General features: G+C 44.8%; 1 protein-coding gene across 1 annotated transcript in view; it reads right to left on the bottom strand.

The window, feature by feature from the left end:
* LOC311109696 (immunoglobulin-like domain-containing receptor 2) overlaps nt 1-25,000 on the bottom strand; it is a 28,849-nt gene that overhangs the window by 442 nt on the left and 3,407 nt on the right. Inside the window, exons 2-9 of the mRNA XM_084152658.1 lie at nt 24,029-24,361; nt 15,488-15,607; nt 9,756-9,818; nt 6,324-6,470; nt 5,901-6,074; nt 5,535-5,648; nt 3,695-3,932; nt 2,728-3,595 (exon numbers count right to left, since the gene is read on the bottom strand). Coding sequence (XP_084008784.1) covers nt 2,728-3,595; nt 3,695-3,932; nt 5,535-5,648; nt 5,901-6,074; nt 6,324-6,470; nt 9,756-9,818; nt 15,488-15,607; nt 24,029-24,361 — 2,057 coding nt within the window. The remainder of the gene's footprint in view (nt 1-2,727; nt 3,596-3,694; nt 3,933-5,534; nt 5,649-5,900; nt 6,075-6,323; nt 6,471-9,755; nt 9,819-15,487; nt 15,608-24,028; nt 24,362-25,000) is intronic.

The following is a 25,000-nucleotide window of genomic DNA, read 5'->3' as shown; positions in this document are numbered from 1 at the left end:
AAGACCCCTCTCGTCTCAGCCAAGCTCTGTTAGTTAGTTGGGAGTGGGGCAGCAAGCTAAGCTCTGTTAGTTGGTTGGTAGAGGGGCAGCAAGCCAAGCTCTGTTAGTTAGTTGGGAGTGGGGCAGCAAGCCAAGCTCTATTAGTTGGTTGGTAGAGGGGCAGCAAGCCAAGCTCTGTTAGTTAGTTGGGAGTGGGGCAGCAAGCCAAGCTCTGTTAGTTAGTTGGGAGTGGGGCAGCAAGCCAAGCTCTGTTAGTTAGTTGGGAGTGGGGCAGCAAGCCAAGCTCTGTTAGTTAGTTGGGAGTGGGGCAGCAAGCCAAGCTCTGTTAGTTAGTTGGGAGTGGGGCAGCAAGCCAAGCTCTGTTAGTTAGTTGGGAGTGGGGCAGCAAGCCAAGCTCTGTTAGTTAGTTGGGAGTGGGGCAGCAAGCCAAGCTCTGTTAGTTAGTTGGGAGTGGGGCAGCAAGCCAAGCTCTGTTAGTTAGTTGGGAGTGGGGCAGCAAGCCAAGCTCTGTTAGGTAGTTGGGAGTGGGGCAGCAAGCCAAGCTCTGTTAGTTAGTTGGGAGTGGGGCAGCAAGCCAAGCCAAGCCAATCTCTGTTAGTTAGTTGGGAGTGGGGCAGCAAGCCAAGCTCTGTTAGGTAGTTGGGAGTGGGGCAGCAAGCCAAGCTCTGTTAGGTAGTTGGGAGTGGGGCAGCAAGCCAAGCTCTGTTAGTTAGTTGGGAGTGGGGCAGCAAGCCAAGCTCTGTTAGGTAGTTGGGAGTGGGGCAGCAAGCCAAGCTCTGTTAGTTAGTTGGGAGTGGGGCAGCAAGCCAAGCTCTGTTAGTTAGTTGGGAGTGGGGCAGCAAGCCAAGCTCTGTTAGTTAGTTGGGAGTGGGGCAGCAAGCCAAGCTCTGTTAGTTAGTTGGGAGTGGGGCAGCAAGCCAAGCTCTGTTAGTTAGTTGGGAGTGGGGCAGCAAGCCAAGCTCTGTTAGTTAGTTGGGAGTGGGGCAGCAAGCCAAGCTCTGTTAGTTAGTTGGGAGTGGGGCAGCAAGCCAAGCTCTGTTAGTTAGTTGGGAGTGGGGCAGCAAGCCAAGCTCTGTTAGTTAGTTGGGAGTGGGGCAGCAAGCCAAGCTCTGTTAGGTAGTTGGGAGTGGGGCAGCAAGCCAAGCTCTGTTAGTTAGTTGGGAGTGGGGCAGCAAGCCAAGCCAAGCCAAGCTCTGTTAGTTAGTTGGGAGTGGGGCAGCAAGCCAAGCTCTGTTAGGTAGTTGGGAGTGGGGCAGCAAGCCAAGCTCTGTTAGGTAGTTGGGAGTGGGGCAGCAAGCCAAGCTCTGTTAGGTAGTTGGGAGTGGGGCAGCAAGCCAAGCTCTGTTAGGTAGTTGGGAGTGGGGCAGCAAGCCAAGCTCTGTTAGGTAGTTGGGAGTGGGGCAGCAAGCCAAGCTCTGTTAGTTAGTTGGGAGTGGGGCAGCAAGCCAAGCTCTGTTAGTTAGTTGGGAGTGGGGCAGCAAGCCAAGCTCTGTTAGTTAGTTGGGAGTGGGGCAGCAAGCCAAGCTCTGTTAGGTAGTTGGGAGTGGGGCAGCAAGCCAAGCTCTGTTAGTTAGTTGGGAGTGGGGCAGCAAGCCAAGCTCTGTTAGTTAGTTGGGAGTGGGGCAGCAAGCCAAGCTCTGTTAGTTAGTTGGGAGTGGGGCAGCAAGCAGGCAGAATAAGAAGGATAAGTGAGGCCAGGTTCTGGGGTCACGTTGGGGTCACAAAGGTTACAAAGAGATTCCACCTAGCTCTGCCATTTCAACTGAGGTAAAACATCTGTTAGAAGGCTGAACACAACACTGGTATTAGCCAAGTAGTAGTAGTGGTAGTCAAGATGTTAAGTTGAACAAATCTGATATCTAATCACCTGTGCCTTTTAATTGTAACTGATTACAGATCAATTGAGTTACATCCATAAAAGTCCATAAAAAAGCAGTTGTAAAGCATCAGATTAGAAAAACAAACACAGGAAATAAGAAAAAGTAAAACAAATCTGCAGAATGGAAGGATAAAAAAGGTAAGTGAAGTCGTTCAGGTTCAGATCTTGACGATAGTTTCCAGCTTTTCTTATAATGGTATGATAATGCTTAATTCTCTGGCTAAGAGGCACAGGTGCAATAACTTCTAAAACTGATTCCTTTCTCACCTGAGTCACAGTATATCTGTTAAGGTGAGCCTCCATACCTGAGAAAGATGGGTATAAGCTTATCTCTTGTCTTACCTTAAAGGGATACTTTGGGATTTTGGCAATGAAGCCCTTTATCTACTTCCCCAGAGTCTGATGAACTCATGGATACCAATGTTATGTCTGCATCCAGTATGAAGGAAGTTAGGCGTAGTTTTGCAAACCAATGCTAACTAGTGTTAGCGCAATGACTGGAAGTCTATGGTATCTACTAGCATGCTAGCAGTTACCATAGACATACAGGCATTGCGATAACACTAGTTAGCAATTGCGCTAAAGCTAGTTAGGAACTTCCTTCAAACTGCACACAGAGACATAAAAATGGTATCCACAAGTTCATCTTACTCTGGGGAAGTAGATAAAGGGCTTGATTGCCAAAATCCTGAAGTATCCCTTTAAGCAGCCTCAGCTACAGTACTGTTTGAGCATAGGGTTATCTTTACCCTAAATAAGTAGTCTCAACTATAGTACAGTATCTCTCTAGGATATTTATACTGTGGATGAAGTGAACCCATACTGAGTGTACCCTAAATGTAGCTCACCACTTTCCGGGGCTTGTCCCGCTCCTCTCCGCTCTCCTGCTGTAGGGTAAGGGCGTGGCTATGGGTGGAGCCTCCGTTGGAGGGGCGGGAGGAATGGGGGGAGGGGGAGGGGCGCTCAGCGGCTCTGAACCGCTCTAACGCAGTCTGGCAGTACGGGGGTAGAGAGTCCTCTCCCCTTGGGTCTAATACCAACTCCACCTCTCTGTTGCTAGGCCAACGGCTATGGTGACGCTCACCGCCACCGCCGCTGCTCTTCTTAGAGCCCTTGGAACCCTTTGAGGGTGTGTCTGAGGGCGTGTCCTCTTCGCTCCGCCCCCCTCCCCTGCCCCTATCACCCCTACTGTCACTGGCCCCGCCCCGTCTGGTCTTGCGCTCCAAAAGGTTGCTCAGGAGTTCGTCATCGTAGTCCCGCCCCCGGGGGCTCTGGCCAGGAGGGGGAGGAGGGGCGGGGGGTTTAGGGGGGCGCTGCTCCAGCTCGTTGTCCCACGTGCCCCGTCTCTTCCTGGGCGAGGGCGGCGGACTGCGTTGTCGGTCTCCATGACGATCCTCTTGACGATCTCGTTCTCGCCAGGTCTCTGCGTGGTCATCGCGATCACTGTTGTCACGGTAACCACGTTTCGTCGTCTTGTCCCGGTAAGAAGGCGGATAGTATTCCCGATCTCGATCCCTATCCCGGTCACCTTCTCGTTCCCGCAGCTCCAGTCTCTCGTACTCCTGGTCGGTGTCTCTGATGTCCCTGACGGTGAGCTCCTCCCTGGGGCCTCTCTGTCTGTAGCACTGGGCAAACTCCTCCAGCTCATCCAGGGAGCCTGTCTTCCCACCCAGGAGGAAGGCCTTACGTTGCAGGTGCTCCGAACGAGGGTTCCACCTGGACATAACATCACATTAGGAACTTAGAACATACAGAACATTATACACATGGCCCTATGAAGGCACACACACAGTCTGAACCCCTGTTCCTGGCGACCTGCTGTTATTATTATGATGATGGTCCTCCTCAATGCTGCGGTTGCGGCGGTGCTGGTAGCGTGTGGAACGACGGGTCTGAGAGGAGGACGAGGGATGATGGCGTTCAGGGATGTCTTCAAGGTCACGGTCGTGGTCAGGAATGGCTGGCAGGGCCTTCTCCTGTATCTTGCGGTAAGACTGACGGAAACCCCCTGTATCCATCTCATGGAGAGAACTGAGCTCTGAGACACTGCATGCTGAGGAGGAGGAGAGGTGAGGAGGAGGGGGGGGGAGGAGGCGGAAGAGGGGGAGGAGGGGGAGGAGGAGGAGGGGGGAGGAGACATGAATAAATGTTTGTATTTGTGATACTATGAATCACAGTGCTAGTATCACAGTGACTAGGCCTAAGATAAGATGCCAGTTGAATGAAGCATCCAGTGAACATGCACAGAACATAGAGAGAGTGAGAGGAAGATGTTCATCTGCTGTTCTAGATTAAAAACCTCTAAAACTAACAACCACATTACAATAGGTCTTCTTTTACAGATTGTCTTTGACACCAAGGCCAACATATCCAATCTGAGAAAGAAAACAATCTACCAGCAGTTGATGAGGATTGAAGCAATTCAAGGAATGAATCATTAGATGAGGATCAACAAGGTGGTGATGTATGGATAGTGTGAGACTGGCTCACGAAACGAGAAATAATCAGGTGTGTTGTCTTTATGAAGTAGGACGAATCAGGTGTTTGTCTTTATGAAGTAGGACCAATCAGGTGTGTTGTCTTTATTAAGTAGGAAGATTCAGGCGTGTCTTTATGAAGTAGGACGAATCAGGTGTTTGTCTTTATGAAGTAGGACGAATCAGGTGTGTCTTTATGAAGTAGGACCAATCAAGTGTGTTGTCTTTATGAAGTAGGAAGATTCAGGCGTGTCTTTATGAAGTAGGACGAATCAGGTGTGTCTTTATGAAGTAGGACGAATCAGGTGTGTCTTTATGAAGTAGGAAGAGACATGCACATGCTGAGGTGGATTTCAGAGAGTAGTGCGTAGGCAGAGGTTATTCACACAGATTATAGCTAGACTATATAAAGCATGTTGACTCTGTCCTACACAGGCTTGTCTGTCTGTAGGGCTTACAGTCATGACTCAGGTTGATTTCACAGAGGATGTCAGACAGAGTGTAGTAGATTATAAGTCATGCTGAGTCTACACAGGGTAGGGTAACTATCTATCTGTCTGTCTGGTTAGGGCTTACAGTCATGCTGAGTCTACACAGGGTAGGGTAACTATCTATCTGTCTGTCTGGTTAGGGCTTACAGTCATGCTGAGTCTACACAGGGTAGGGTAACTATCTATCTGTCTGTCTGGTTAGGGCTTACAGTCATGCTGAGTCTACACAGGGTAGGGTAACTATCTATCTGTCTGTCTGGTTAGGGCTTACAGTCATGTCACATGCAGAAGTTGATTTCAGACAGAGTAGAGGATAGGGTGCAGGCTGAGTCGTCTGTCTGTCTGTCTGTCTGTCTGTCTGTCTGTCTGTCTGTCTGTCTGTCTGTCTGTCTGTCTGTCTGTCTGTCTGTCTGTCTGTCTGTCTGTCTGTCTGTCTGTCTGTCTGTCTGTCTGTCTGTCTGTAGGGCTTACAGTCATGTCACATGCAGAAGTTGATTTCAGACAGAGTAGAGGATAGGGTGCAGGCTGAGTCTACTGTCTGTCTGTCTGTCTGTCTGTCTGTCTGTCTGTCTGTCTGTCTGTCTGTCTGTCTGTCTGTCTGTCTGTCTGTCTGTCTGTCTGTCTGTCTGTCTGTCTGTCTGTCTGTCTGTCTGTCTGTCTGTCTGTCTGTCTGTCTGTAGGGCTTACAGTCGTGGCTCTGGGGCTTGGCTGGGTGGAAATTAGCCAGCTGTTTCTCAACGTGCTGCAACACCTTCAGAGAGTCCTGATCCAGAGAGGACTGCAGCCGGTACACAGGCCGCACTGAGATGTATATGAGAAAAACAAACACTTTACAGACAGGCAGGAGAGGAGAGACAGGCCTCTCTACTGCCACACACGTTCATGTGGATTTTTAACAAGGCTTTATCAGTATATTTTTTATATTGCTGCCTTAAATTAAGAAATTATGTAAAAAATCCAACTTTAAAAAAAATAGGTTTGTTAGATAACATTTAAAACATCAGAACATCAGTAGACAACACCAGACCAGACCAGACCAGACCCAGTACCCACCTCCAGCTGCGCTGCTCTCTGAGACAGAGGGGGGAGCGGACATCATCTTGGTGTCCACCAGGGAGGGGGGAGCGATGGGGACCATGGCCGGGACCCCAGGTACGTAGTAGGGGGGGTACACAGCGATCTGGGGGGACGAGGCCGTGCTCCTCAAACCCTTTCCTGCCTCGTACACTACATGGACAGATAGAACAGTAGAAAACACTGGAACATTCATCATTACACTTCAGGTATTCCAGACCTATAGAGGGACCATACAGTAGTAGAAGACTACTGGAGAAATGATATCTAAAAAGGTGGCAGTAGATGGGTAGAATGAGTGACATATGATATGCTACAATAACTGTAGTATGCTACAATATTAGTTTACTACAACAGCTGATCTAACGTGGTGTGATCTCTAGTGGAAGCAGCAGGACTCACAGTGTCGTGGGCAGCAGCAGGTGTCAGGGCAGCACCAACAGGACACATAGCAGCAGCAGGAGTGAGGACAGCACTGGCACCAACACACACCAAACAGCAAGATGAACAGGATAATACCCAGGGCTACCGAGCCCACAAAGGCCCACTCTGAGAGAGAGAGAGAGAGAGAGAGAGAGAGAGAGAGAGAGAGAGAGAGAGAGAGAGAGAGAGAGAGAGAGAGAGAGAGAGAGAGAGAGAGAGAGAGAGAGAGAGAGAGAGAGAGAGAGAGAGAGAGAGAGAGAGAGAGAGAGAGAGAGAGAGAGAGAGAGAGAGAGAGAGAGAGAGAGAGAGAGAGAGAGAGAGAGAGAGAGAGAGAGATGAAAGTTACATTTCTATGTGCAACATTCTAGAGTAGAAAGTGGTATTTGTTTTTGCTTGGAAGAGTATTCCCTCACACTCTCCAAACACACACATCCTCTCAACTTTTCAGGAAGTCTGGTCAGGGGACTAGGCTACAGGCAGGAAAGGGAAAGAGTGTTTCCTGTTACAGTATGTCATGCAGAGAGTACATGGCTGATACTGTACATTCAGTCATGATGTGCCCTAATCTACTACCATCATTATGACAGAATGATGACTACACACAGAGACATATATTTATATTCTATATACTACACACAGAGACATACAATGCATTCGGAAAGTATTCAGACCCCTTCCCTTTTTCCACATTTTGAATTTTTGCAAATGTATAAAAAATAAAAAACTGAAATACCTTTATTTACATAAGTATTCAGACCCTTTGCTATGAGACTTGAAATTGAGCTCAGGTGCATCCTGTTTCCATTGATCATCCTTGAGATGTCTCTACAACTTGATTGGAGTCCACCTGTGGTAATTTCAATTGATTGGACATGAAAGGCACACAGCTGTCTATTTAAGGTCCCACAGTTGACAGTGCATGTCAGAGCAAAAACCAAGCCATGAGGTCGAAGGAATTGTCCGTAGAGCTCCGAGACAGGATTGTGTCGAGGCACAGATCTGGGGAAGGGAACCAAAAATGTCTAAAAACCTGTTTTTGCTTTGTCATTATGGGGCATTGTGTGTAGATTGATGAGGGAAAAAAACTATTTAATCAATTTTAGAATAAGGCTGTAGCGTAACAAAATGTGGAAAAAATAAAGGGGTCTAAATACTTTCCGAATGCACTGTATATTTACAGTGGGGAAAAAAAGTATTTAGTCAGCCACCAATTGTGCAAGTTCTCCCACTTAAAAAGATGAGAGAGGCCTGTAATTTTCATCATAGGTATACGTCAACTATGACAGACAAAATGAGGAAAAAAAATCCAGAAAATCACATTGTAGGATTTTTAATGAATTTATTTGCAAATTATGGTGGAAAATAAGTATTTGGTCACCTACAAACAAGCACGATTTCTGGCTCTCACAGACCTGTAACTTCTTCTTTAAGAGGCTCCTCTGTCCTCCACTCGTTACCTGTATTAATGGCACCTGTTTGAACTTGTTATCAGTATAAAAGACACCTGTCCACAACCTCAAACAGTCACACTCCAAACTCCACTATGGCCAAGACCAAAGAGCTGTCAAAGGACACCAGAAACAAAATTGTAGACCTGCACCAGGCTGGGAATACTGCATCTGCAATAGGTAAGCAGCTTGGTTTGAAGAAATCAACTGTGGGAGCAATTATTAGGAAATGGAAGACATACAAGACCACTGATCATCTCCCTCGATCTGGGGCTCCACGCAAGATCTCACCCCGTGGGGTCAAAATGATCACAAGAACGGTGAGCAAAAATCCCAGAACCACACGGGGGGACCTAGTGAATGACCTGCAGAGAGCTGGGACCAAAGTAACAAAGCCTACCATCAGTAACACACTACGCCGCCAGGGACTCAAATCCTGCAGTGCAAGACGTGTCCCCCTGCTTAAGCCAGTACATGTCCAGGCCCGTCTGAAGTTTGCTAGAGTGCATTTGGATGATCCAGAAGAGGATTGGGAGAATGTCATATGGTCAGATGAAACCAAAATAGAACTTTTTGGTAAAAACTCAACTCGTCGTGTTTGGAGGACAAAGAATGCTGAGTTGCATCCAAAGAACACCATACCTACTGTGAAGCATGGGGGTGGAAACATCATGCTTTGGGGATGTTTTTCTGCAAAGGGACCAGGATAACTGATCCGTGTAAAGGAAAGAATGAATGGGGCCATGTATCGTGAGATTTTGAGTGAAAACCTCCTTCCATCAGCAAGGGCATTGAAGATGAAACGTGGCTGGGTCTTTCAGCATGACAATGATCCCAAACACACCGCCCGGGCAACGAAGGAGTGGCTTCGTAAGAAGCATTTCAAGGTCCTGGAGTGGCCTAGCCAGTCTCCAGATCTCAACCCCATAGAAAATCTTTGGAGGGAGTTGAAAGTCCGTGTTGCCCAGCGACAGCCCCAAAACATCACTGCTCTAGAGGAGATCTGCATGGAGGAATGGGCCAAAAACCAGCAACAGTGTGTGAAAACCTTGTGAAGACTTACAGAAAACGTTTGACCTGTGTCATTGCCAACAAAGGGTATATAACAAAGTATTGAGAAACTTTTGTTATTGACCAAATACATATTTTCCACCATCATTTGCAAATAAATTCATAAAAAATCCTACAATGTGATTTTCTGCATTTCTTTTTCTCATTTTGTCTGTCATAGTTGACGTGTACCTATGATGAAAATTACAGGCCTCTCTCATCTTTTTAAGTGGGAGAACTTGCACAATTGGTGGCTGACTAAATACTTTTTTCCCCACTGTATATTCTACATACTACGAACACAAACACTGACTATGAAACATTACAGTACAATGTGGGAGCTGCTGTTTGGAAGAACATGTACTAATGCAACATCAACATTTGAAATGAGAGTGAATGAGTCATCACTGAATAAGCCATTTCCATCTCACCATACCCAAATCTGTCAACAACCTCCAAGATGAGGAAACATCTGAAATTTGGGGAATGTGACAGAAGATAATATTAACTCCCTTCTCTCTGAGTCCCATAATGTCCAGTTCAACCATCCTCTAAACTCTCACTATCATTATGTTACTCACAATAACAATCCTTAATGATGGACTTCCTTTGGGCTTGGTCAGAAACCACAAACCCACTATTATCATGACTCTGGTCTCTCTCTGGTCTCTATCTATCAATCTATCTCTCTCTCTCTCTCTCTCTCTCTCTCTCTCTCTCTCTCTCTCTCTCTCTGTTCAACAGTAAACTGACCATATTCATTTGTTTGTTTGATTTGTAATAAGAGAACTGATTGGATTACTAAAGAGAACAACATGAAGCTGATTGGGCAGTGAAGGAGCAATAGTTGTGTGTTAATGAGTGAGAGGAAGAGACAGACAGACACAGGTGAGGAGGACACGCCCCTTCCTACCTGGCATAATCTTCACATCAAAGTCAGGCAGGAGATCATCTGACACACCTGCACCTGTCTTACCTGGAGAGAGGAGAGGAGAAGAGCAGAGATGAAGGACAGGACAGGACAGGGCAAGACAGGGCAGGATAGGACAGGGCAAGACAGGGCAGGATAGGACAGGACAGGGCAAGACAGGGCAGGATAGGACAGGACAGGGCAAGACAGGACAAGGCAGGGCAGGGTAAGATAGGACAGGGGGCAGGAGTGGTCAGAAGGTAGGGAAGTCCTAGCAGGGTTGGGGTCAATTCCATTTAAATTCAGGATCAAAACCAAAATTCAAAATATATATATATTTTTTAAGTATTAAGGAACATTTGAATTTCAGTTTACTTCTTGAATCGACTGAATTAAAAAAGGAATTGACCCCAACCCTGGAAGGGATCAGAGGTCAGGGGTCATGGGAACGTTCAGGGAGAATGAGGTGCAGGTAGCAGCAGCATGCAGAGATTTAGACAATAGAAGAGGCAGCAAGGCGGACATGCCAGCACGCTGAAGATGACACTTTTAGTTGAAATGTTGTTGTCATTGATATGGTTTTGTTGAAAAGCAATGATGCAGAGAAATGCGACTGTGTTTCCTTTGAGTCACCCCACATGTCCTTGAAATACAGCCTGACTCAAACACTCTGATAGGGCTTCTCCATGTTTTGGGAACTGTGTTTCATTTGTACATTTTAGTCATTTAGCAGATGCTCTTATCCAGAGCGACTTACAGTCGACTTACAGTAGTGAGTGCATACATTTTCATAATGTATTTTTGTACTGGTCCCCCGTGGGAATCAAACCCACAACCCTGGCATTGCAAGCACCATGCTCTACCAACTGAGCCACACAGGACCACACAGTTACCATTGCTATGGCTGACCTCAAGGACCTGTGAAGAGTAGTCAGCAACCTCTGCTTTATGAAGACGGTTGAAGATACTTCAAAGTCATATGGATTTAACTTTCATGTAGTTGTCATTGATACAGTTTTTGTTGAAAAGCAATGATGAAAGAGGCAGAGAAATGCATCCTTTGAGTCACCACACCTGTCCTTGAAATACAGCCTGACTCAAGCACTCTGAACCTGGTGCTGTTTGCCTTTATCTGTAGTGGATTGAATTGGGGAGCTTCCAGTCAGTCTGTAGACAAATGAGTTGTTGATATTACGAGTACCATCACAGTGATGTCACAAATACATGGGCAGTGAAGTCACTAACAGCAGCTCTGTGTTACAATAACACTATCTCTTTCTGTTTCCCTCTCTGGCGATATGATTCACTAACGTTACTTCATATTTCAACTTCACATACAACTCCGCAAAAAAGCTTAGCCACGCTCACACAAATGTGTTATAATGTGGCACAGGCTGGTATGAGAGAAGGGGGGGGGGGGGGGGGGGGGGGGGGGGGGGGGGGAGAGGGGGGAAGAGAGAGGTAATATAGAGAGAGAGAGAGAGGGGGGGGGGGGAGAGGGGGGAAGAGAGAGGTATAGAGAGAGAGAGGGGGGGAGAGAGGGGAGAAGAGAGAGGTATAGAGAGAGAGAGAGAGAGAGAGAGAGAGAGGAATAGAGAGAAAGCGGGGGATGGAGAGAGAGGGAGCGAGAGGGAGCGAGAGAAGAGATTAGGGAAGAACATTTACTTCCCCCCTAATGTGGTTGTTTGATCTTGGCTGTGTGTTGGAATGTTGTACAGTAGCTATAGAGATACGCATCTTGGCTAAAATACACGTAGGGAGTATACTGTATCTTGGCTGTTACCATGCTGACCATGCAAATACCTGAGTCAGAGCCACACTACAAGGCTAGAAATGTAGTGGGTGAAGCAACATTCTTTAAAAGAAGGATACAAACCTAGAGCGTCATAGAAAGGACTTAAATCCACTCATATTGATATCACACACAGAAGGTATTCAGAAGGTTATTAGCACTGTAATATTGTAAGTATGCACAGCCTCCTATGAGAGGCTCTACTAACCTGACCCATACATCTTTACGTGCTCCTACTATAGCTGCCTGGGTTTAACCCTGCCTGAATGGGAATAAAACCTCTGTTTGTCGAAGAGTGCAGAGTCTGCAGTCCTATTTTTCTATTACCCCCAAAGGAGCACAATATTTCTCCTGTGGCCTCCAGTGGTTTGAAGCAAGGATCCAACCTTGTCAATATGCTGCCCATATCTGTCTATTGTTCAGGCTGGTACAGGACAGACTGTCCAGTGTTGAGAAGTAGAACCTCTGTCCTGGCCTCCAGGGGATTGAAGCAGTGACAAGCTGTCCAGGGTTCTAAGCAAAACAACTCTTGTCAGAGAGAGTTGTAAGGATCAGGCAGACAGGAAGAGGGTTTAATGAGCTCCAAGGCCCTCCTGGACGGCCCTCCTCTCTCTGCCCACATCGAGAGCAGCTTAGCTGGAACTTACTCCTGGAATTGCTCCCCTCACTGCTGGGGACTGGGCTAACGCACCGTTGCCCGACTGGCTGGCCGTCATTACGAAGCAGAGAGGAGAAGAGAGGTTTTCTGTTTCACTCACTCTGGATATTAGTTCTTTCCATGAACTCTGACCCATGTATTGACTATTAAAGTGGAGAAAACTGTTCCTGCCCCCTTCACAACCAGAGAACCTGACCTACAATACAACACACCAACAAGCCTACACACTTTACATTACAACACACACACTAACGACTCTCACCCCTGATCTAAATATTTGACCCTGTAGTCTTTCTCTCTCCCCGAGTCACATCAATTCATTCCCCTGGCCCCCTAACTACAGTAAAACCCAGTTGTTGCCGTGGGAAACCCGACAAGTGGCTTCTACTATACTAGGTCAATAACTGGGGTAACCCAATTTCTATTCAATGTAGTTCTCTGAGATACCACAGAGGACATTGTCTACTGACAGACCACTGTGGTTTAAAGGGATAGGTCGACAGCATGCTAGCTGATCCTGTAGACGTCCAGTCATTGCATTAACACTAGTTAGCAACGGCTCCAGAAACGACCTTCAAACTGCAGGCAGAGACATAAAAATGATAAGTAGAAAAAAAGGCTTACTGGCCAAAATGTGGCGCTGTCTCTTTAACACTGGGATGTGATTAGTGGGTTTGGTGCTTGGTCTCTAAGACCATCTATCTGTGTGGTATTGCTGAGCTGTAGTGTGTTATATAGACTCTCGGCTTAGTGCTGAGTGTGTGGTTCTACTGGACTGTACTGGTTTATAGAGAGGCAGCCAAACAAAAGGTCTCTCTCTCTCTCCAAAGCAGCATGGCCACTCAGAGAGTCACCATGGCAATGCTAGTTACCGCGCTCAGGGATGTGGGGCCGTCATTGTTGAGCAATGACACATAAATACACATATACACACATGAATGCACACATGTACACACACACACACACACAGGATTCACTCAAACAGACACTTTCTTTTCATGCTAAGGAAGCAAGTTGTACCTTCCCAGCTAACATACATCACACAGGAAAAGTATTAGCATTACAACATACTACACTGAGTAAATATTGGAGGTAGGCACAGACAGAGCTATCCCACTAGCACACAGGCAGCATGTCAAGAAGACACATTCCTAACAGTAATCATTCCTATATATCTCCACACTAAATGATGGGCCACTATTGTCCACATGATAGCTGCATTGTTTCCATTGATAGATGTTCCTTAGCTAACGACTAACGGAGCCTTGTTACATAACAGGGGTTGTTAAGACAGGGGTGACTACTGCCTAGCAACCTGACAGTAGGTCAGAGGCAGGGTGGTAGATGACTGGGAGGGATCAACCTGACAGTAGGTCAGAGGCAGTGTGGTAGATGACTGGGAGAGATCAACCTGAGAGTAGGTCAGAGACAGGGTGGTAGATGTCAGACTGGGAGAGATCAACCTGACAGTAGGTCAGAGGCAGGGTGGTACATGACTGGGAGAGATCAACCTGAGAGTAGGTCAGAGGCAGGGTGGTAGATGTCAGACTGGGAGAGATCAACCTGACAGTAGGTCAGAGGCAGCGTGGTAGATGTCAGACTGGGAGAGATCAACCTGAGAGTAGGTCAGAGGCAGTGTGGTAGATGACTGGGAGAGATCAACCTGAGAGTAGGTCAGAGGCAGTGTGGTAGATGACTGGGAGAGATCAACCTGAGAGTAGGTCAGAGGCAGTGTGGTAGATGACTGGGAGAGATCAACCTGAGAGTAGGTCAGAGGCAGGGTGGTAGATGACTGGGAGAGATCAACCTGACAGTAGGTCAGAGGCAGTGTGGTAGATTTACTGGGAGAGATCAACCTGACAGTACGTTAGAAGCAGGGTGGTAGATGACTGGGAGAGATCAACCTGACAGTACGTTAGAAGCAGGGTGGTAGATGTCAGACTGGAAGAGAACATAAGAAAACGTCCAGAATAATGGATGGTTTGTGTGGATAGGTGCCAGTGACAAGACAGAGATATACTGTAGATTGTTGGTTGCTTCTATATGAGGGGTTTATATAGCTTCTATATGAGGGGGTTATATAGCTTCTATATGAGGGGGTTTATATAGCTTCTATATGAGGGGGTTATATAGCTTCTATATGAGGGGGTTTATATAGCTTCTATATGAGGGGTTAATATAGCTTCTATATGAGGGGTTTATATAGCTTCTATATGAGGGGGTTTATATAGCTTCTATATGAGGGGTTTATATAACTTCTATATGAGGGGTTTATATAGCTTCTATATGAGGGGGTTTATATAGCTTCTATATGAGGGGTTTATATAGCTTCTATATGAGGGGTTTATATAGCTTCTATATGAGGGGTTTATATAGCTTCTATATGAGGGGGTTTATATAGCTTCTATATGAGGGGTTTATATAGCTTCTATATGAGGGGGTTTATATAGCTTCTATATGAGGGGGTTAATATAGCTTCTATATGAGGGGGTTAATATAGCTTCTATATGAGGGGTTTATATAGCTTCTATATGACGGGGTTTATATAGCTTCTATATGAGGGGTTTATATAGCTTCTATATGAGGGGTTAATATAGCTTCTATATGAGGTTGTTTATATAGCTTCTATATGAGGGGGTTTATATAGCTTCTATATGAGGGGTTTATATAGCTTCTATATGAGGGGGTTTATATAGCTTCTATATGAGGGGTTTATATAGCTTCTATATGAGGGGGTTTATATAGCTTCTATATGAGGGGTTTATATAGCTTCTATATGAGGGGGTTTATATAGCTTCTATATGAGGGGGTTTATATAGCTTCTATATGAGGGGGTTTATATAGCTTCTATATGAGGGGGTTTATATAGCTTTTATATGAGGGGTTTATATAGCTATTAGAACTAGCAGTCATATGAGGTATAAGGGGATGGCAGAATAACTCTTCAGAAGTACTCCATGGAAAAATGATCAACTTGCATGTCAACTTGAATGATGTCGCCTGAGGGTAAATGAGAGAAATCATATTTAAAGGGATTTGTATTTATATGTCCTCAATGTCATAAATGTGAAGTGTTGCATGAAGTGTTTTCCCTTCCTGTCTGGGTTGGCTTCACTTTCTGTATAATGGTGGTTGTCTTCCTGTGGAGGGGGGCAGTGGGGAGGAGGGGAGAGGTAGGGAGGAGGTGGGTGAGGAGGATGAGGGTAGGGGTGAGGAGGGGGGATGGAGGAATGGAGGGTTGGAGGGAGGAGAGGGTAGGGGTGAGGAGGGGAGTTAAGGACTCACCCAACACCAGAAGCTCCACAGGGGCCTCATTCCTGCCCTCCAGGTCGTCAGAGATGACCACCTTACAGAGGTACACCCCACTGTCTCCCCACTGGAGCTCCCCAATACGCAGGTCAGCCTCTGGAGAGAGGGAGGAGGAGAAAGACAGAAGATATTAAAAGAAAATAAGTATCACATCTAACTCATCACTCTGTCAAACATCACTCTGTCAAACATCACTCTGTCAAACATCACATCTAACACATCACTCTGTCAAACAGCACTCTGTCAAACATCACTCTGTCAAACATCACATCTAACACATCACTCTGTCAAACATCACTCTGTCAAACATCACATCTAACACATCACTCTGTCAAACAGCACTCTGTCAAACATCACTCTGTCAAACATCACTCTGTCAAACATCACTCTGTCAAACATCACTCTGTCAAACATCACATCTAACACATCACTCTGTCAAACATCACTCTGTCAAACATCACATCACTCTGTCAAACATCACTCTGTCAAACATCCCTCTGTCAAACATCCAGTTTTCCTAATCTTCCTTGCAGGTTGCAAAACAGTCATGAGGACATTCACTACCTTACAACATTCCCTAACTTCCCATGTGAAGTCTCAAATACATTGCCCCAGGTCTCTCCTCAGAAAACAAAAACCCAGAATATAAATATGAAGATTGTCAGGGACAAGGAGGAACAGAGAAACAGGTTTGTTTTGGCCAGCTAGGAGGAGGAGGAGAGAACGTTGTGTCTGACACAGTCCATGGAGGAGTTGTGTTGAGTGATAAACAGTCAACAGTAGGAGGGGAGAGATTGTGTGGACTCTGTGGAGGGAGACTTTCAGCAGACCAGTCAGTCCATTGTGAGGCAGACATGTAAACAGACCTATTTAAGGGACAGGAAGAGACAATATAATGAGCAGCCTTTCCTGTTGGGGATAGGGCTGGAGGTGGGCTGGGGGTTAGGAGACTGCAATCCTATAGTCTCAAATCCTATGGACAACCAGAAAGTTGCTATTGGGGTATCTACTAACATGCCACTGTATTGAACCCATTGGGCACAGTTTATCATAGCGCACAATGCTTTATTACGGATGATAGGTTCAGCACGTCACTGCATTCTGTATCAGAAAGAAGGCTGGCCCTCTTTGAAGTCTCGTAGATTGATGCATTGCACTCTTTTTGTTTATGAAGCCCTCCTGCATAAACCTCCGCTGTACCTTACCTCATTGTTAACTTACAAACGTACGAGATACCAGACCTGGTCTCAGGGATGATTACTCTGGAGATCCCTTCCAGATACCAGACCTGGTCTCAGGGATGATTACTCTGGAGATCCCTTCCAGATACCAGACCTGGTCTCAGGGATGATTACTCTGGAGATCCCTTCCAGATACCAGACCTGGTCTCAGGGATGATTACTCTGGAGATCCCTTCCAGATACCAGACCTGGTCTCAGGGATGATTACTCTGGAGATCCCTTCCAGATACCAGACCTGGTCTCAGGGATAATTACTCTGGAGATCCCTTCCAGATACCAGACCTGGTCTCAGGGATGATTACTCTGGAGATCCCTTCCAGATACCAGACCTGGTCTCAGGGATGATTACTCTGGAGATCCCTTCCAGATACCAGACCTGGTCTCAGGGATGATTACCCTGGAGATCCCTTCCATTACCACTGAGTTAGGTAAATCTGCTTTAAGTTTTCTGGCACCATACTTGTGGAAAAATCTCCAAGGCTCTCTAAAAGTGGATGAATTGGTGCCTCAAGGACACTTCAAAAGGCTGATTACAGTTTTTTTCAATTGTTTACACGCGATTTTGAAAACAGAGTTATTTTTGTCAAAATATAATCACAATTATCCAAACACCACAATCAATTAGCAAAATTCCTAGATTGTTTGCAAAATGACACACTTCAGTCAAAACATACACACTTCAGTCAAAACATATACACATATTTGTGAAAATGCTATTTGTTTTCATTTAACCAACACAGTCATCAATGATCATACACTATTGCAGCCAGTTTCACACTGCTGTGATAAATAAAAAACACATTTGTAAAAAAAAAAAAAAAGAAAAGATTTTTGGCCAGACATTCTTACTGTATGTGAGAGATAATTTAGGTGACAAAAAATAGTGAGAAACTCACAACATTATTCATGATTTGTTTTGAGATATAAGGAGAATGTAGACAAATACTGTAGGCCTACTATAACCTTACCAAGCACTGCACAACACTTGATGCTGCAGACTGAATATTTCAAGTATTTATTTCAATACTTACAGTATTTCTTACCATAATCAGTTACAGTAATCAACCAACAATGATATCAATTACTGTAAACAAATAAAATCCGTAGACAAATAAAAATTACTGCATGAATTACAGTACATACACTTTGACTCTGAAGAAAAGTAAAGTAAAAGTAAACAGAAATGAAAGAAAACTACTGTAAAAGCAACAAGAATACTGTAACTATCCGTCTCTCCGTCTGGCTGGATCAGGCCATAACATTTCATCCGCATCACAGGCTATGTCTTCATTGGCAAGGCACCGTTGGAAGAATCGCCTTGTGTGACGAATCCACCCCTGCACTGAAGCTGCTTCAATAAGATCACATGCCTGTTCCATGGCCTGAATGAGGGGCAAACGGTCATAAGGCCGCAGGTCATATACCTTCCACCGCCACACTGAAAAAAATTATTCTATAGGATTCAGGAAGGGGGAGTATGGGGGAAGGTATAAAACTTCAAAATCAGGGTGATCATGGAACCAGTTCTGGACTAGAGCAGCCCGATGAAATGAGACATTGTCCCAAACGACAATGTACCGCATCTGGTCCACTTGGTGTAATGCTGTGACAATCTCATGCAATCGGTCAAGAAATGCAAGTATCAGATTTGCATTATAGGGTCCCAGATTTGCATGGTGGTGGAGGACCCCATTTTGTGTGATAGCAGCGCAAAGGGTGATGTTACCCCCTCGCTGCCCTGGCACATTGGTGATTGCCCTGTGCCCAATTACATTTCTCCCTCTTCTTCTTGTTTTTGCAAGGTTAAATCCAGCCTCATCCACATATATAAATTCATGTTGAATTTCAGCAGCATCCATTTGCAAGACTCTCTGAAACACATTAAAGAAAATAGGATGCTATTCAATATCTATAGCACAGTATTTTTTTTGTGACAGAACATTATGAGCAGTGCATGATACCACACCATAGTCAGATGAACAATGCATACCTCCACATACTCATTGCGCAGATGTTTCACTCTCTCTGAATTTCTGTCAAATGGTACCCGATACAGTTGCTTCATGTATATTTGATTTTTCTTTAGGATTCGACCTAATGTTGACAGAGAGACTCGTTGGATGTTATTGAAAATATTGTCATCATTGATGATATTGGCTTGGATTTCTCGTAGCCTGATACAATTATTGGCCAAAACCATGTTCACAATGGCGGCCTCTTGTGCACGACTAAACATAGGGCCCCTTCCACCTTGGTGTCCTCGACCCTCAATCCTATGTAAAAACAAAATAAGATAAAAATAAATAAATAAATATATATATATATATATATATATATATATATATATGCAGCCTACTGTTAAATGTCACAGTAAACAATATTGATTATATAAGCTTCAGTTTCAATGTATACTGTGTGGTTAGCTTACCTGTTTTCTCGATGAAATGTCCGAATTACTGACGCAACAGTATTTCTGCTGAGATTTGGTTGAACTCTTTGTCCAGTGTCAGTCCATGGTTGATAACATGGTCAATAAGTGTTGCACGGATTTCTCGAGTCAAATTTGGTCCTCGTCTTCTTTGTTCAGGTTCTATCAACTCTTCAAGTCCTTCTCTACCTCTTCCTCTACCTAGGTGTCTTCCTCTACCTCCTTCTCTTCCTCTACCTTCTTCTCCTCTACCTATGCCTCTTCCTCTACCTCCTTCTCCTCTTCCTCTACCGCCTTCATCTCCTCTTTGAGCTCCCCCTCTCATTCTCACTCTTCTTCTTCTTCTAACTCCTTCCATTTTTGTTGAAGACAGGTGAACTCACCTGCTGCCTTTTATAGCACACCTGAGTGCTGCGTTTTCAAATTAGCACATGTGTGCTTCCACACCTGGTAGATGTGTTTATCCAATTCGTTCATTAGTGTGGTAATTGGCAATCCGGTGCTTTGTAATTACAAGGAAGTAACCTCACGATCCTTATCTGTGTCTAAGGTGTGAAAATGTGTGTAGAGTTTTACAAATCACTGTGTGTAATGTTTAGTGTGTAAACAATCGTAAAAACTGTAAATACCTTTTTACTGAAGAATGTGTTTGTTTTCTATGATGAATGTGTTTAACTTTTTGTGTATTGATGTGAACATGACGTCTGTAGTGTATAGTGATGTGTATAGTGTATATTGATGTGTATAGTGTATATTGATGTGTATATTGATGTGTATAGTGTATATTGATGTGTATATTGATGTGTATAGTGTATATTGATGTGTATAGTGTATATTGATGTGTGTAGTGTATATTGATGTGTGTAGTGTATATTGTTGTGTATATTGAGGTGTATAGTGTATAGTGATGTGTATAGCAATGTGTATATTGATGTGTGTATTGATATGTATATTGATGTGTGTATTGATGTGTATACTGTATCTTGATCTGTGTATTGATGTGTGTAGTGTATATTGATGTGTATAGTGTATATTGATGTTTATACAACGGGTGGGTCTAATCCTGAATGCTGATTGGTTAAAACCGCATTCCAGCCGGTGTCTATTCCACAAGTTACCACAGACTAAATCTATGACGTTAAAATGCCTATTTACTCTGTTCCATCTGACTGCACAATCCACTCTCTCATCAGCCCAGCCAGGCAATTTATAAACTTGATCTCCACTATAAAAAGCATCTAGACATTATCTCACATTTCTTTTAGACTAACATTTAGTTTTCAACAGCGGAGATTTGTATAAACCTATTTGCAACATTGTTTCAATATTCAAATTCCATCTCCAGCTGTCCCATAGTAATGAATGTTTTCGGGAGTCGGAACAAGACAGACAGGCAGGCAGCGTTTCTCAGCCAGTCAAAATCATGAATCAACTGGTATCATTTTAATGGATATATACAAAGAAATGTCAATTAAAACAAGGTAAAACTAAACAAAGTGCAGCTAGTTTGAAGTCTTTCCAGCTTCAGTTTGAAGTGATTGTGTTAGCTGTGTTGTTGGCTAGCTCCTCTGAACAACACTGTCCTGACGAGAGAGCACATTTTCTATGCCAGGCGAAATCGCGCCTCATTAGCTCATTGTTATGGATGTATCCAAATAAATGTCACTAGAAAACAGCTTAAACAAATGCAAATGAATCGACTTTGTTGTTGGTCTGGCTGCACTGTTTGACGTGACTGTAAGTTAGCTGTAGTTGGCTAGCTAGCAAGCAAGGGATAAGAACGTTGCCAGCCAGTATGGCAATAGAACATTTAGAATGAACGACTGGGTCGTGTCCATAGATACAGAACAAAAAGACTGAACGACTGGGTCGCATCTCTGGCAACCGAACCGATAGAACGAACGACCAGCCAGCTTGGGTAGCAACCCTAGATTTGTGTTGAGACTATATCTTGTGGAAGGATGAAATAGTATGACTAAATTAATCAAAATAGCGTTTTAATGAAAATATGTCAACCATTATTTGAATATGTTGGTAACCCGTTGTATAAAGGGGATAATGCCCTCGAAGCCGGTGTTTGGCAGATATATTGGCACGGTTTGCCGGCACTCGACTTCTTCTCGGGCCTAACAACACCCATGCCAATATATCCTCCAAACACCGGCTTCGAGGGCATTATCCCCTTTATACAACGGGTTACCAACATATTCAAATAAAGGTTGACATATTTTCATTAAAACGCTATTTTCATTATCGCTTACACTACCAGTCAAAAGTTTGGACACACCTACTCATTCAAGGGTTTTTCATTATTTTTAAACTATTTTTTACATTGTATAATAATAATGAAGACATCAAAACTATGAAATAACACATATGGAATCATGTAGTAAACAAAAAAGTGTTAAACAAATATATTTTATATTTGAGATTCTTCAAATAGCCACCCTTTGCCTTGATGACAGCTTTGCACACTCTTGGCATTCTCTCAACCAGCTTCACCTGGAATGTTTTTCCAACAGTCTTGAAGGAGTTCCCACATATGCTGAGCACTTGTTGGCTGCTTTTCCTTCCCTCTGCGGTCCGACTCATCCCAAACCATCTCAATTGGGTTGAGGTCAGGGGATTATGGAGGCCAGGTCATCTGATGCAGCACTCCATCACTCTCCTTCTTGGTAAAATATCCCTTACACAGCCTGGAGGTATATTTTCAATATATTTTGATTTGTTTAACACTTTTGGTTACTACATGATTCCATATGTGTTATTTCATAGTTTTGATGTCTTCACTGTTATTCTACAATGTAGAAAATAGTAAAAATAAAGAAAAACCCTTGAATGAGTTGGTGTGTCCAAACTTTTGACTGGTACTGTAAGTGTAGTATATATATGTGTAGTGTATATTGATGTGTGTAGTGTATATTGATGTGTATAGTGTATAGTGATGTGGGTAGTGTATATTGATGTGTATATTGATGTGTATAGTGTATATTGATGTGGGTAGTGTATATTGATGTGTATATTGATGTGGGTAGTGTATATTGATGTGTATAGTGTATATTGATGTGGGTAGTGTATATTGATGTGTATATTGATGTGGGTAGTGTATATTGATGTGTATAGTGTATATTGATGTGGGTAGTGTATATTGATGTGTATATTGATGTGGGTAGTGTATATTGATGTGTATAGTGTATATTGATGTGGGTAGTGTATATTGATGTGTCTACTTGCCATGTCTGATACATAACTTAACAACCCTCCACCTTTCTCTCTCTCTCTCTCTCTCTCTCCCTCCATCCCCCCATCCCCTCCTCCATCCTTACTCCACAGATTCTTGGAACAGGGGAGGAAGTTCAACGTGTTTGTGCCCTTCCAAGGTTCACCAAAGGAACCAAACCATTAAGGCTGACTTTCCACGAACAGACAGAGAGAGAGAGCTCCTTTTGAAAAGACTCACATCAGAGACAGAGAGAGAGGGAGAGAGAGAAAAACAGAGAGAGCTCATTTTGAACAGCCTCACATCAGAGAGAGAGAGAGAGAGAGAGAGAGAGAGAGAGAGAGAGAGAGAGAGAGAGAGAGAGAGAGAGAGAGAGAGAGAGAGAGAGAACAAGGGGTGAGGGAGAGGACAACATTAAAGCACAGCAATGCGGGAAAAAATCCTCTTTTGTCCATCTGGTCACAGGAGAAGAGAGGGTTGATTCTTATCCCTGACTTACAGCTCCATAAATCTGGGGTCCATTTGCAGGTCCATTCCTCTCCTTCTTTTTTCCCCCCTCTCTCTCTCTCTGTCTCCCTCTCTGCCCCTCTCGCTCTCTCTCTCTCCTCTCCCTCTATCTCTTACTCTTTCCATCTCTCTCTCTCTCTTCCTGTCTGGACAACGATACCTCTGAGTCTAAAGCGGCTATCAGAGTCCAATACGTGCATGCGTACGCACAGCAGAGTTCTAGAATATTGGACCGTTGACTTTCATACTTTGAATTCTTGGCGTGGTTCAAGTAATTTCTCCAACTGTCAACACATTCAAATGAATAGAGGATGAGTACGTGGAGCTACATTGGCTGGGAATTTTGGGGAGGTGCGCATTCGGGATGTGCGTCCCCGTGGATGAGGGTCTCGAAGCCATGTAGCTATGTCACAATGGGACCCCGGACTATCGCTTCTCTTCCTCTTCATCACTCTTCATCACCCTGCCTGTCCTCCACAACACCGTCTCAGTGTCTCTTCAGAGGACCTCACAGCAAGCATGTTGGTGGGTGCATGTCAACGTGTGGTTTATCATTGAGAAGAAAGGCAGCCTAGTGACCTGCATGTGACCTCTACCTCCTGTGACCTTTATCTACCTGATATTTATTTGGATCTGACCAGCCTCCCTGGACATCTAGTCCACCTGATGTATACCATCATCAACAACACTAGTGACATGTCTTTTATCTAGTGGATCTGACCATCCTCCCTGGACATCTAGTCCCCCTGATGTAATACCATCATCAACAACACTAGTGACATGTCTTTTATCTAGTGGATCTGACCATCCTCCCTGGACATCTAGTCCCCCTGATGTAATACCATCATCAACAACACTAGTGACATGTCTTTTATCTAGTGGATCTGACCATCCTCCCTGGACATCTAGTCCCCCTGATGTAATACCATCATCAACAACACTAGTGACATGTCTTTTATCTAGTGGATCTGACCATCCTCCCTGGACATCTAGTCCCCCTGATGTACTACCATCATCAACAACACTAGTGACATGTCTTTTATCTAGTGGATCTGACCAGCCTCCCTGGACATCATGTACTACCATCATCAACAACACTAGTAGTGAGTGCCATGTCTTACTGTTGATGATAGTAATATCTCTCCCCTTGTAGTGCTCGGCCAGGGTGATGGAAGATCCGGTGACTGAGGCCACCACGCGGACGGTGCGGCTAGAATCGGAGCAGTCTAGATGGGACGAGGAGCCCAGCTCGGACCCCCCTACCCCCAGGCTCTCCGGGAAGCTGAAGGCATCGCGGGTGCGGTCGCGGCAGTAAGACTTGTACCACCATTGGACCACAGGCGTCTGGGTGGACATGGTGGAGTATTGACACGGCAGGACCACCGACTGGAACAGCATGGCATACTTCCTGTCTTCACGAGCAGACACCTGGATGGCTGAGCATGATGGGAGATCTGGGGGAGAGAGAGAGAGAGAGAGAGAGAGAGAGAGAGAGAGAGAGAGAGAGAGAGAATAATATGCCATTTAGCAGACGCTTTTATCCAAAGCGACTTACAGTCATGCGTGCATACATTTTTTTATTAAAAAAAAAATTAAAATTGTGTATGGGTGTCCCGGGGATCGAACCCACTACCTTGGCGTTACAAGCGCCGTGCTCTACCAGCTGAGCTACAGAGAGAGAGAGAGAGAGAGAGAGAGAGAGAGAGAGAGAGAGAGAGAGAGAGAGAGAGAGAGAGAGAGAGAGAGAGAGAGAGAGAGAGAGAGAGAGAGAGAGAGAGAGAGAGAGAGAGAGAGAGAGAGAGAGAGAGAGAGAGAGAGAGAGAGAGAGAGAGAGAGAGAGAGAGAGAGAGAGAGAGAGAGAGAGAGAGAGAGAGAGAGAGAGAGAGAGGGAGGGAGGGGGGGGGGGGGGGGATGATGTCACACCTTCTTTACATCAACGAATTAAGAGAGAGACATTCTGATCCCAGATCTGTTTGCGTCAACTCCTTGTCACTAATTGCCATGACTAGGAGATAACATGATAGCACAAACACATCTGGGACCTGGCTAGCTGGCAGTGTCCCTCTGAACAGACATATAGAGAGAAATCCCCA

This window comes from Coregonus lavaretus (genome assembly GCF_964263955.1).
Source record: "Coregonus lavaretus genome assembly, chromosome: 35".
Classification (NCBI taxonomy): Eukaryota; Metazoa; Chordata; class Actinopteri; order Salmoniformes; family Salmonidae; genus Coregonus; species Coregonus lavaretus.
This window is presented reverse-complemented; position numbering and strand designations above follow the sequence as displayed.